This window comes from Thamnophis sirtalis, unplaced genomic scaffold (assembly GCF_051295495.1).
Source record: "Thamnophis sirtalis isolate CommonGarterSnake01/CBP01778 unplaced genomic scaffold, rThaSir2_p1.2 scaffold_2, whole genome shotgun sequence".
In the NCBI taxonomy this organism is placed as follows: Eukaryota; Metazoa; Chordata; class Lepidosauria; order Squamata; family Natricidae; genus Thamnophis; species Thamnophis sirtalis.
Window position 1 is genome coordinate 61,509,250 of NW_028261382.1, and position 13,661 is coordinate 61,522,910.

Consider the following 13,661-nt stretch of genomic DNA (forward strand, 5'->3'; position numbering starts at 1 on the left):
CAAGAAAACTAGGGACAGGTCCATGCAGTTGCCAGCAGTCAACACACACACACACCTCTTTCTAGGACATTTTTGCCTTCTTAGCAGGATTCCTGAAACGAAATTAAAGAATGGCTCAATATTGTACACAATAATAGCAAAAAAATGCTAATGGATGGGTCCTAAATTGCTTAAACTGCTATCGCAACATAAATAAAATACATAGACATTAGTAAAGGAGGGAAAAATCAGTTGGACTTCTTCCCCAAATCGTAACCGCATACGCTATTTGAAGCTATTATGAATAATTCATCTCTTTTGTAACAAAAGCAAATTTGGACAATAAATGCTACAAAGGCCCTTGGTAAAAATTTTGAGTGTATACAAGATACACACATTTAGCATTTGCACTAAAAACCTGAAGAGACTAACTCACAAATCGGTGAAAGCTAAATAGTAAAACTGATAAAGCATGTGTGTGGTTGCAATCAATATAATTTTGTGCTAATATTCACTGCAAGCTGTGTTTTCTACAGTAATGTACAGTATGGTACAACTTTGTACTGTATTGGCAACTGAGTTTGCCAAGTGCCTTTACTGTTTAATCCCAGAGAAACAAAATGGATCTAAAGAAGATTGTGACGTTGAAAAGGTGTTACCAGCTGGCTACCTCAGCTTTTCAAGATGTTACAGCCAAATCTTAAACTCGGTCCCCATCATCTCCAGAAGAAGAACGTTGCTAGCTCTTAGTAGTAAGATGATTATCAAGTTTATTTGTGGCCTATCCCGCCATTGGCTACTCTAGGTGGCTCACAACCATCAAAAATGAAATAAAAAGGAAGTTCGATAGGTAAAGATGCTCCTGAGGCTAAATGTCTTTTGCTCAACAAGGCCAGGAAGCCCTGATGAGGATAACCTAGTTTGGTAATTCAACGTATGCAAGAAAACCACCAAACTTAGCACCTCCGCCAATAGTCCTCCCTACCAGTACTGATGATGTTACCTAGTTAGGTAACAAAATGCGAGAAACTCGCCAAGGTAAGTTGACAAGGTTGAATTGCACGTAGATGTCTTAACGAGAAGAACCACTGAGTTGGCAACGTTTCACTGCTGCTTTGGTATTACTTCTATGGAGAAATTGACCCAACTTCTAAGCTGTATGAAACCGCATGGATGAGGGCCGAGAACCTTTCATCACCTAGCTAAGCCCCAGCCGGTGATGCTGCATGCCAGAGCGAATGATTTAAAGAGGAAACCCAAAAGTCCTTCAATTCACACTTGAGTCATGGGGATAACATCATCTTGGCAAGCTTCACCATTTTTGAAAGCTTCCTGACTTCGCCGTCTACTTAATGGCCTCGGACTTCCTGCTACTTTTTAAGTACTGAATCGACCCTCTGGCTTATCTTCTAAACCCAGTGAAAGTCACTCCTGGGCCTTCAGGCCTGTGTTTGTGCGTGTGTGTGTGTGTACTTGGAAGGTTGGCAAGTTACCTCATGCATGGCAGGGTTGGGAATTTAAGGATCCAATTAGGACAACTGCAGTTTTCCTTTTTTTAAATGCTTTTGTCCAAAACTTGAAATCTGCTTAAAAGCCTTTGCAGTCAAAGGTGGGGACATTAATCTGACTCCCTGCCCTTCGCTCCCATCAGGTTTGTTCCTGCCCAGTGGACAAAAGCAAAGTGCCAGCTGTTGCATCCTGGGTGCAAAATTGTACAGGGGTTATGCAAAAGTGAACACATCTGTACGTGTGAGGGCAGGCCCATCTGTTTGGGGAGGCAGTAGTGTGTAACCTGCCAATTTGGAACTTGATCACCGTGGCTTTTTTTTCTCCCTAACGTCCTGCAGACGGCAATCAAAAAGGACTTCGAAACCTCACACAGTCCACACGTTGGTCATCCTTATGGGCAGATTCCAGGCAAATGACCACACTGAAACACAAAGCAAGGTTCAGCTTTCCAACTCCATCCATGGGATGGAACCCAAAAACAACAACTGCAGTTGTGCTCCAAACAGGATGCATTGCAGTATTTTGCAACAGTGGTTAGAATGGATGCAAAACATAATAATCTGTTTTTACTTATGGGTGCACTGGAATTCTTCAAATTTCTGACTGGGCTAATTAAAGGCAGGTGGCTGCCTCTGGTTACCACCCTATTCCATGGCACACAACCAGAAAGACAGCGTAGACAGACAGCCCAGAACAGAAATGGACCTTGCTCCCTTTGCAACCCCCTGGAGCTAAAGGTGAGAGAAATTAAGGTTATTAGAAAATTCAGCCCCTCGTTTATTAATCTGGCTGACTACTTTTTTAAAAAACTTTTTTTTATTTTCAAAACAAACACAACACATAAAACCTTCCTTCTTTACATACTGTAGAAAGTGTATCAGTTGGTTACAAAAGGTTTTCGTGTATCTCTTCCACAGTCCAAGCATAATTCATATTAACTCAAGTATTTTAACTCAAATATTTATACATGTTACCCTTATACCTCCATTTTTATTTGACTATAATTATTTAAACGTCCATCATAAAATATACCAAGATTTAATACATAACGACATACTGGCATTTCATTTAATATTTCTTAAATCCTCCAATATAACACTGAATCCTTATGTCCTACTCTAGCTAAACATCCATAATATTTAATAACAAGACTTTTCTAATCCTCCTTTTCAAATCGCTGTTGGCAATTTTCATCTAGTTTCCTTATATTATACATACATACATACACACACACATAAATACATACACACACATGTCATCATCCCTCCTTTATTTGACTATATCCTGTATGTCTGGCTGACTACTTAACACAGGCTGATCTCTGTTGCTAGGGCCACCTGGGTTCTATGTATAATTCAGTTGTGCTATTTATATATCGACATTTATGTAATATGCAAGGTAATTCACACCCTGTACATACACCCACAAAATCCCCCAAATCAGACAATCTGCTACCCCCGCCTTTTTTTTTTCTCACTTTTGAGATTTCCTGGAATTGTCAAAGCTGAAGCCAGTAGGTGCAAACTATAAAATAATAGAGAAATAAACCTTTTTTTTTCCAGAGTACGTGAAGAAAAACAGGAGAAGGGTTTAAATGCAAGACCAGGAGTGGGGTGGGTTTTTTCCCCACACCTGACCCAAACTGTTCATTGTGGCTTGTTTGCAGCATGCCTGGCAGGGCAAACGTGGCCTTCGTGCATTGCAAACCGTGGCTTACGGTTTATATACGATGCTGCCAAAATCTTTGTAGGAAGGCCATTACTTTTTTTTTCTTTTAATCCTAATCGTTCGCTTGAGAAGGTTTACCATAAACATTTCCACTGCATGAAATAGAATGAAAACATTGGGGGGGGGCTTAACCATGCCATCTGGTTCTCCCGAGCCCCTTCCTCAAATTGAGCAAGAACTGCTTGTGCTTTGTAAAGGCGATGGATCACATGTCCACATTATTGGAGGATCTTGGGCTGGGGAATACCCATGGGATGCAAACGATAAGTTTAGCGATTTTACAGAATGCCCAAACTTCTTTGGAGTCGTCAAATCAATCTTTAAAAAGCCAATTTTGTTGTTGTTAGTTGCAAAGTTGTGTCCAATACATTGCGACCCCCTGGACAACGTTCCTCCAGGCCTTCCTGTCCTCTACCGTCCTCCGGAGTCTATTGAAGCTCATGCCGACTGCTTCAGTGACTCCATCCAGCCACCTCCTTCTCTGCCGTCCCCTTCTTATTTTGCTCTCCATCATTCCCAGCATGAGGCTCTTCTCCAGGGAGTCCTTCCTTTTCATTAGGTGCCCGAAGTCTTTGAGTTTCCTCTTCAGGATCTGGCCTTCTAAAGAGCAGGCAGGGTTGATCTCCTCTAGGACTGACCAGTTGGATCGCCTTGCAGTCCAAGGGACTCGCAGGAGTCTTCGCCAGCACCAGAGTTCAAAGGCCTCCATTCTTTGGCGCTCAGTCTTCCTTATGGTCCAACCTTCACAGCCATCCATTGCAACTGAGAAAACCATAAACCTTGACTAGACACACTTGTGTTGGCAGGGTGAGGTCTGTGCTTTTTACTAGGCTGTCTAGATTTTCCATAGCTTTCCTCCCCAGGAGCAAGCGTCTTTTAATTTCTTGGCTGCAGTCCCCATCTGCGGTGACCTTCGCCACGACAAGGCAGTAATCCATAAAGGGGGAAAAGCCAATAAGATCTTTTAAACATCTGAATGAATGCCAATCTACTTTCATCCTTTATAAATACAGTAATCCTCGATTTATAACCATTCATTTAGCCAGGCCTTCAAAATTACAACCGCAGTAACCGAAGGGAGTTAGTTACAATTGCTCTTTGCCTTTACAGCCATTGCAGCATCCCCCAGAGTCATGTGATCAAAATTCATAAGTCACTTGGTATGTATTTAACCATGGTGGCACTGTCCCAAGGTCACGTGATTATCATTTGCAAGCTTCCCAACCGGCTTTCCAACAAGCAGAGCCAATGGGGAAAGCTGGATTCACTTAACGACTGTGTGTTCTGACCGAGGCTTCCCAAGAGCCTGAAGCAAACTCCTTGTCCCGACAAAAATCCCTTTTATTAATTTGCTGTGAATTCTGCTCATTCACATCCAGCAAAGTCTTTCAAGGGAGGATTTACGGTCACAGACCTTATCTGGCTTGGAGACCTGCCAGGCCAATATCTGCAAAACTTGGCAAGGAGACTTGGAGAGCCAGGAACCAATGAATTGAACGAATTGTCTCCTGCAAACTCCACTCCCCCTTTGCTCCTCTTTTATTCCCTCTGGGAGGGGCCATTCATCATCTGACCTTACTCCCAAGTCGACCTCTGTTCTTTAGCTCTTCCCTTCATCTGGCAACTCTGAGCATGTGGACACTGGGAACAGGCTCCAGCTGTTCATCTGCTCCACTGATGTCTGACTCCGAAGGCAGCTGATAACTGGCATAGGGCTCTGGCCCCCTCTCTGCCTTCGACACAGAGCCCTCATCAGAGCCTTCCCCAGACTCCAGGACTGGCCGATCTTCCTCCCCAACCTCCTCACTGTCAGAATCTGCTGCCAGCTCCACTGGCTGCTTGCAGGCCACACTTGTGATTCACTTAACGGCAGTGATTCACTGAGCCACCATTGCGGAAAAGGGGAAAAAAGGATCATACAATGGAGCACCACTCATTAAACCTCTTAGGAACAGAAATTTTGGGCCCCTGTTGTCCTAAGTTGAGGACTGCTTGTAAAATTTATACTCTGCACCCCTTATGGGTCTGAACAATTGTGGGTGTTGTAATACCCTATGCACATGGAAAACACAGACGTGTGGGTGTGGGTTTTTGAAGGAGTCTTGTGGACTATGTATAAAAAAGCTGAGATGATCCAAAAGAGACCACGAATTTCACACCAAAGCAGTTAATAACATTCCACACGAAGCAATGTAGCATCCAATGATGTTGAGGTCTCAAGTTCTCCATGCTCCCCTCTTTGGAGCAAGATGAACCTGGTGTGGAGTTGTTACATTCCTCTTCCTTTTCTTCTTTGACTCCCTTCTTTGGCCCTTCGGACCTCACCCCTTTGAAAGCACGTTCCCCCCCCCAGGGGAAACCTCTTCCCTCACCCACCCCAAAACTTCTCCGCGGGGCCAGCAGGCGAAATCGGCAACCCTTTCTGCCTTCTTCTCCTGCCCACCTTCTTCTGGATCTCTCCTTGCGCCTCCCCGGGTGGCGGCATTGCAAAGATGCGTTGGGATCTGAAGGATCTGGTTTGGAGGAGGAGGAGGAGAAGAAGGAATCCATGTGGGGAGGGAATCCTGCAGCTCAGCCGCAGGAGAGCAAGGCCTTCCCGAGCCCCGGGAGGTTGAGGAGGTATCTGACGAACTTCAGGCGTTTCCTTTTTCCCCTCTCGATGGCTGCTTCCTAAATCTTGTTTCCAGCACCATCCTCTCCGTCTCTTTCGTCTCTCTCTCTCTGCAGTGCTACCTTAAGGGGTTGGTTGACATCAGCCAAGTGGGCTGGCTTCTGTGGGTTGAGTTTCCTGTGCAAAAGAGGTCAGCTGTTATCCATCCCTTCCCCCCCTTTCTTCTCTCTTTCTCTCCCTCCCCCTTTCTGTCTTGATTCCCCCTCTTTTTTTCCTCCTCTTCCTACCCCTTTTCCCCTCCCCTTGCTTGATCTCCATGCAGTGCAAGACCTTCATCTCGGGGGCTTCCCCCACGCCCTAGCCCTTTCTCCCTCCCCTTCTCTCTTTCTCTCTCTCTCTCTCTCTGTCTCTGTCTGTCTCTCTCTCTCTGGCTCACCAGTGCCTCTCGGATACTCTGGATTAACGCACAGTGATGTATAATCCACAGAATGCCCAGCAGTATCGGAAAAAGATTTAAACCGACAAAATACATCCCTGTCTCTACTGCAGCCGCCTTATTAGTGGGGTCAACTTCGCTTTTTTTCGTCTTCACGTAAGTCCACTGCAGTTCTTTTCTCTCTCTCTCTCTCTTTTCCTCTTCCCTCCATCCACCCTTCCTGTAAAACAAGGACCTATGGAGGTTTCTAACCCTCTGGGACATGGGGCTAGTGAGCTGCCAGCACTACCGGATTGCTCCAGGGGAGGAAGATTTTTTTTTTTTTTAAAGATTTTTTTGGCTGAGAAAACAGTGCAGGTTTCTCTCTTGGGATGGATGCTTGGGCTATTTGGGAATGGGTGGGGGGGAAGTTTTTTTTGACTTTGTAAGGGTTCTCTTTCACACGTACATCCTTTCTCGCTGAGAATGATTTTGCTGGCCTTTACACACACACACAGACACACACACACACACACAAATCCCGAATTATTGCAGTCAATTTTTTCACAGTTTTTGTTTTGGGGTGGAGTGTTCAAAGCTGTGCATTTTAAGTAAACAACCTTCTGGGAAGTGGGGAAACCTGGGTGCAGCTGAGCCGCAAAATGAAACCTTGGTTGCTTAAGCTATGCCAGCCTGATCGACAGGCCGCCGAGCCCCAAAAGGGCCGAGATTTTGTTTATTTCCCCCTTTTCCAGTCTCCCCTCCTCCCATTTTCCCCCCTTGTCTTCTGCTGCCCAGTCCTTTTGCAACAAATTTCTGGTCGTTTTGGGGAGGAAATCCTTCAGGAGACCAGGGTAGTAATTGGGGAGGTGGTGAATTTTTCCAGGATCTGAAGGCACAATCAGCTTGCAGCAATGTTTCTCCATGACCCATCGTTATTATCAGCCATCATCGTTTTCACGGTGGAGAAGTTTAGTCCTGCTTCGGAAACCCCCCCACTGCCCAATGGGTTTTCCCCTCCCCCCCACTTTCCTATCTCATGGGTTTCAAAGTTAGACTCTTAAAACAGAACGAAAGAGGCAGCCATGAGTTGGCGTGGCAATGAAAAAAGAAGGATTTTGCCTTGCGATATTTGATTGGCAAAACGTTGAGTTGAAACTTCCATTTTGGCAGCATCTTAAAGCGCTTTAGATTTGTTTATGAGTCCTGCAATGTTCCACGTGAAACAATCGTCTTCATATAAACTCTGAAGATTATGTATTCAAAATGAACTGAGATTAATATATGTGTGTGTGTGTGTGTATGTATGGTATATAATGTGTATGTGTATATAATGTTTGTGTATGTGTGGATGGGTGGATGGATGGATGGATGGATGGATGGATGGATGGATGGATGGATGGATAGATAGATAGATAGATAGATAGATAGATAGATAGATAGATAGATAGATAGATAGATATAGTGTGTGTGTGTGTGTGTGTTTGTGTGTGTGTGGATATTTTGTAAACATTTAAATATCTTGCCAGCAGTTTAGACATTCATGGCTGTGTTGCGTTATTTTGAGGGGACAGCACATTTACACTGTAATACAAGCTATGTATTCACTACTTTATATTGTAGCCAAGTGTCATTTCTTCAGTGTTGTCACATGAAAACATACTTAAATATTTACAAAATGTGAGGGGTGTACTCACTTCTGTGATATACATATCACAGATTATTTTTATATGTGTGTGTGTGTGTGTACACAATAAAAATGACATTCTGATGTCCGATCTCAAAAGAAAATAAATATATAACCATGCACACAATGCGTGCAAATATACACATGTGACACACACACATATACATACACACACACGCATATATATGTGTGTATATACACACATATATTCACACACAGACACATATATATATATATACATGCGTACGTACACACACAAACATACATACATACATACATACATACATACATACATACATACATACATACATACATATATATGTTTTCGTAGATTTTCACTGGTCTTGTTGTATTTGGGTCCAATCTTACACAGGAAAAGACCCGAATACAACAAGACCAGCATATATATGTATATATACACACACATACACATATTCACACATATACACACACATGCATACATACATACATACATACATACATACATACATACATATAAATATATGTACACACACACAAATATGCACACATACATACATGTGTGTGTGTATCACGTATATATGTGTGTGCCTTGTGTGCATGGTTATATATTTATTTTCTTTTGAGATCGGACATCAGTATTGTCATTTTTTTTATTGTGTGCCAGTGTGTTCCCAGAAGAAAAAAGGTGACAATAAAGATTATCTTATCATTCTAACGGGAGATCGGTTTGCGTGTGTCTTTCTCTCTTTAAGCATCTCTCTGTGTCTGATGCTCTTCCTTTTTTTTCTGATGTTTTATTTTTACTTGGTTTGAACTGGAAATGTTTGTTTGTTTTTTCTCGGTTTGGACCGGGCTGGATATTTGTGGATATTTGTGGACCGATGTCCGATGCCTTTTTGAAGCTCTTGTAACTTGATCCTAAAATGGAATGTCAGCGAGAAAGATAAATGCTGCCTCTCTCCGCTCCTCTAATGGGTTATTAGCCTGTTTGTGTCTGGCAGAAATGGCCTAGATTTGTCCTGGATGGCAATGGTGGGAGGGGAAAGTGCCTTTGAAGGACTCTGGCCAGGGCTGGGGGGGGGGGGAGGAAGTGAAGGATGGGGGGGAAACAAGCAATTGAAAGAATGTTCCCTTTGCTCTGAGCATCCCTGCTCAGGTGGTCTGCCTCACCTCCACTCTGATCTCCAGTGATAGTAGTGGGGGAAGGGGGGGGTGGAGAAAGGATGTTTAGTAGATTAAAGCTTCTGTGTCAGGATAATTAAAATAAATCCCAAGAGGTTGTCATGAAATATTGTCCATAGGATTTTTTTCCTCCTTGGTTTTTTTAATCGAGTCTTTCTTTCTTTCTTTCTTTCTTTCTTTCTTTCTTTCTTTCTTTCTTTCTTTCTTTCCTTTTTGTTCTTTTCTTTCTTTCTTTCTTTGTCTCTATCTTTTCTTTCTTTCTTTCTTTCTGTCTATCTCTCTCTCTCCATCTTCTCTTTACTTTGTTCCTTCTTTTCTCCCTCCTTTCTTCCCTACCTCTGTTCTTTCTTTCTTTCTTTCTTTCTTTCTTTCTTTCTTTCTCTCTCTTTTTTCTTTCTGTCTATCTGCCTCTATCTTTCTGTCTGTGTTTCTGTCTCTCTCTCCATCTTCACTTTCCTTTGTTCCTTCTTTTCTTTCTCCCTTCTTTCTTCCCTCTCTTTTTTCTTCTTTCCCCTTCCTTCCTTCCTTTCTCTCCCTCTCTCTGTCTCTATTTCTTTCTTTTTTCTGTCTTTTCTTTCTTTCTTTCTTTCTTTTTTCTGTCTTTCTTTCTCTTTCTGTCTGTGTTTCTTTCTCTCTCCATCTTCTCTTTCCTTTGTTCCTCCCTCCTTTCTTTCTTTCTTTCTTTCTTTCTTTCTTTCTTTCTTTCTTTCTTTCTTTCTTTCTTTCTTTCTTTGTCTCTCTAGCTTTCTGTGTGTATTTCTGTCTCTATCTTTCTTTCCTTTGTTCCTTCCCTCCCTCCCTCTCTCCCTCCCTCCCTCCCTCCCTCACCCCCCCTCTCCCTTTCTTGTCTCCCTTTCCTTTAAATTGCTGGGTGATTTGTTTCTGAGTTAATTGCATACTTTGCTTTCACTGGAACCAATTGTCCCAGCTCTTTAAAATAAAAGTAATAAATATTTTTACAGGCATGAATAGCTATCTAAACCAAAAGCAGAAGTTTGCACTTTGAAAAATAGTAGCCAAGTTTGTTTGTTCTCCCCTCCAATGGAAAAAAAAAACATTTAAGACTGATGTTCAAAAAAACAGGAGGGCTAATATTTATATACAACTTACTTTGTATCTATGTTTTACTTAAAATCATTCTCCTTGCTCCAAGCATGATTTTTCTCTGGACTACTTTTCTTTAAAAACGAGGCGTTCTCAATACTCCTTGGGGAACTGTTTTGCCAATGTTTTCCTACAAGATTCTTTTGGTGGCTGAGATCTCTGTTGGCTAATGCTTCTGAGATGTACAAGAGTAGATTTAGGGCTCGGTATATATGTCTCCCTTGTTTTATGGGAACTGTTCGGATTGTGATTTTTCTGTTTTGTTTATAGACATTTTATTATATCTCTGTCTTGTGGAATGCTGTTAGCTGCCTAGAGCAGGGGTCATCAATCTGTGGCTCTTTCGTCCCTCTGCTGTGGCTCCCTGTTGCCAGTCAGCTCCATAATTGATACGGCTTTCGGTTAGGATCGGTAGTGGGAAAAGGACGCCGCACTAGGAGGAGACTCTATGGTGGGGGAAGCGGACTTCCGATCGACAGGGGAAAAAAGATGCCACGCTAGGAGGAGACTCTATGGTGGGGGAAGCGGACTTCCGATCGACAGGGAAAAAAAGACGCCACGCTAGGAGGAGACTCTATGGTGAGGGAACCCAACTTCCAGTCAGTTCCAGAACTGAATGGGAGCTTCCGGTTAGGACCTTTATGGCTCATTGAGTGTTTAAGATTGCCGACCCCTGGCCTAGAGTTATATACAGGTTGCTCAACAGTTCGCTTAGTGACCATTCAAAGTTACAAGAAGTGGCTTAGGACCATTTTTCACACTTAACGGCCATTGCAGCGTCCCCCATGGTCTCAACTCAAATCAAAATCCAGATGCTTGGCATCACGGGATCTCCCTTTGCATCCTTCTGACAAGCCACATCAACGGGGAAGCCAAATTCTCTTAACCACCATGTTGCTAACTGAACAAATGCAATGATTCACTTAACAATTGTGGCAAGGAACGTCGTAAAATGGGGCAAAACTCACTTAACGAATGTTTCACCTAGCCACACAAATTGTGGGGCTCAATTGGGGTCGTAACTCGAGGACTACGTACAGCTAAGATGGGCGTCTATATGAATGCTCTAAGTAAAATCAAATAAAATAGAGTGCAGGGTAAAGGTTCCCCTCGCACATATGTGCTAGTCGTTCCCAACTCTAGGGGGCAGTGCTCATCTCTGTTTCAAAGACGAAAGGCCAGCACTGTCCGACGATGTCTCCGTGGTCACGTGGCTGGCATGACTAACCACTGAAGGCGCATGGAACGCTGTTCCCTTCTCCACCAAAGGTGGTTCCTATTTTTCTACTTTTATTACCTGCTTCGAACTGCTAGGTTGGCAGAAGCTGGGGCAAGTCACAGGAGCTCACTCCGTTATGCAGCACTAGGGATTCGAACCGCCAAACTGCTGACCTTTCTGATCGACAAGCTCAGCGTCTTAGCCACTGAGCCACCCTTCAAAACATTTTACTTGTTTTCCACTTCCTTTTGATCAGAGGAGGGTTCCTACCAGTTCGCACCTATTCGGTAGAACCGGTTCGTCAAATCTACCGAACCGGTTAGAAGAGGTTCCACCAGTGGACCCGGAAAGCAGGCCACACCTACAGAAGAGGTTCCAACATTTTTTGAAACCCACCACTGGTCCTTGGATATGATTATTCTACACTATCATGCTCATATTTATAAAACTCAGTGCCTCTGTGAAAGGTAAGGATGACTACTGCGTTTGTGGTGCAATCAGAACATTGCGTGTGTTGAAGTTGTTTTAACGCAAACCAAAGATGCCTTTTAAAAAACAAGTTTACATCATATTCTTATGCAGGCCAGCGCTGTGTGTGAGGTAATTTAAGGTGGTTCTGACCAGTGTCGTCGGCATCTTCATATCTGGTCACATGGGCGGCAAGCCACTCCCATCCGGTCACATGGGTGGCAAGCCACTCCCACAAAGGAGGCCACACCCACAGAGTAGGTTCGAACAATTTTTGAAACCCACCACTGCTTTTGATAATGATGGTGAGGAATTTCTCTATTTGTTCCCTCTATTTATTTTATCCCATTTACACTGACCCTCAAGAGGCAGAGAGGGGTTATTGTAGAAGACTTGTTTTATCCTATTTGGGACTCAACCGATATAGATGTTCTTTAGAGGGAACTCAATTCGTGGACCTGGAGGCCTCCTGCTGCCAATCCACCATCTCAGATGGGATCCGTGACTTCAATTGCTTTCAATTGTGTTTATTTATTTACTCTATATCCTCCTTTTATTAGTTTGTATAAAAATAGCTCAAGAGGGCGAACCTATCTGCAATACAATACAAAACAATAGCAGAGTTGGAAGGGACCTCGGAGGTCTTCTAGTCCAACCCCCTGCCTAGGCACGAAACCTTATACCATTTCAGACAGATGGCTATCCAACATCTTCTTAAAGACTTCCAGTGTTGGGGCATTCACAACTTCTGGAGGCAACTTCTGTTCCACTGATTAATTGTCCTAACTGTCAAGAAGTTTCTCCTCAGTTCTAAGTTGCTTCTCTCCTTGATTAGTTTCCACCCATTGCTTCTTGTTCTACCCTTGTTCTACTATCTAATATCCCTTCCTCCTCTCCACAACCATACCTTTGAAGTAGATTTTGGCTGAGACTGATGGACTGGCCCAAAGTCACCCAGCCAGCTTTCATGCCCAAGGTGGAACTAGAACTCACTGTCACCTGGTGATTGGCCTAAAGTCACATAGCTAGTTTTCATACCTAAGGCAGGACAAACTCATCTTCACCTAGTGATTGATTGAAAGTCACCCAGCCAGCTAAGGTAGAACTAGGACTCATGATCATTTGGTCCATAGTTACCTACCCAGCTTTCATACCTAAGGCAGCACAAACTCATCACCTGGTGATTGATTTAAAGTCACCCAGGGAGTTAAGGTGGAACTAGAACTCATCATCACCTGGTGACTGGCCCATAGTCACCCACCCAGCTTTTGTGCTTAAGACAGGATTAAAACTCACCGTTCTCCTGGTGATTGATCTAAAGTCACCCAGCCAGTTTTCATGTCTGAAACGGGACCAGAACTCACCATCTCCCATCTTCTAGCCTTGTGCCTTTGCCACTAGACCAAACTATGGACCTTGAAAGGACCCAGAAAGGAGCTTTTGTGGCCCACAGCAGCCAGCAGACAATGAGGAGGTTGGGGAGGAACATGGCCAGTCCTGGAGTCTGGGGAAGGCTCTGATGAGGGCTCTGTGTCGGAGGCAGAGAGGAGGAACAGAGCCATATGCCAGTTATCAGCTGCCTTCGGAGTCGGCTATCAGTGAGGCAGAAGAACAGCTGGAGCCTGTTCCCAGTGTGCGCGTGTGCAGAGTTGCCAGACGAAGGGAACAGCTAAAGAACAGGGGTCGACTTGGGAGTAGGCCACAGGTGGACAATGAATGGCCCCTCCCAGAGGAAATAAAAAAGGAGCAAAAAGGGGAGTGGAGTTTGCAGGAGACC

At 43.7% G+C, this 13,661-nt stretch overlaps 1 protein-coding gene across 2 annotated transcripts in view; it reads left to right on the forward strand.

Annotated features, from left to right (window-relative positions):
• Window positions 1–6,033: 6,033 nt before the first annotated feature.
• ZDHHC8 (zDHHC palmitoyltransferase 8) overlaps window positions 6,034–13,661 on the forward strand; it is a 68,469-nt gene continuing 60,841 nt past the window's right edge. The window contains exon 1 of one of the 2 annotated variants that reach the window (XM_087705765.1): window positions 6,034–6,419. In XM_087705765.1, the coding sequence (XP_087561891.1) occupies window positions 6,316–6,419 (104 nt within the window). In that variant the 5' untranslated portion in view covers window positions 6,034–6,315. The remainder of the gene's footprint in view (window positions 6,420–13,661) is intronic. The other variant, XM_087705766.1, reaches the window with a different exon arrangement.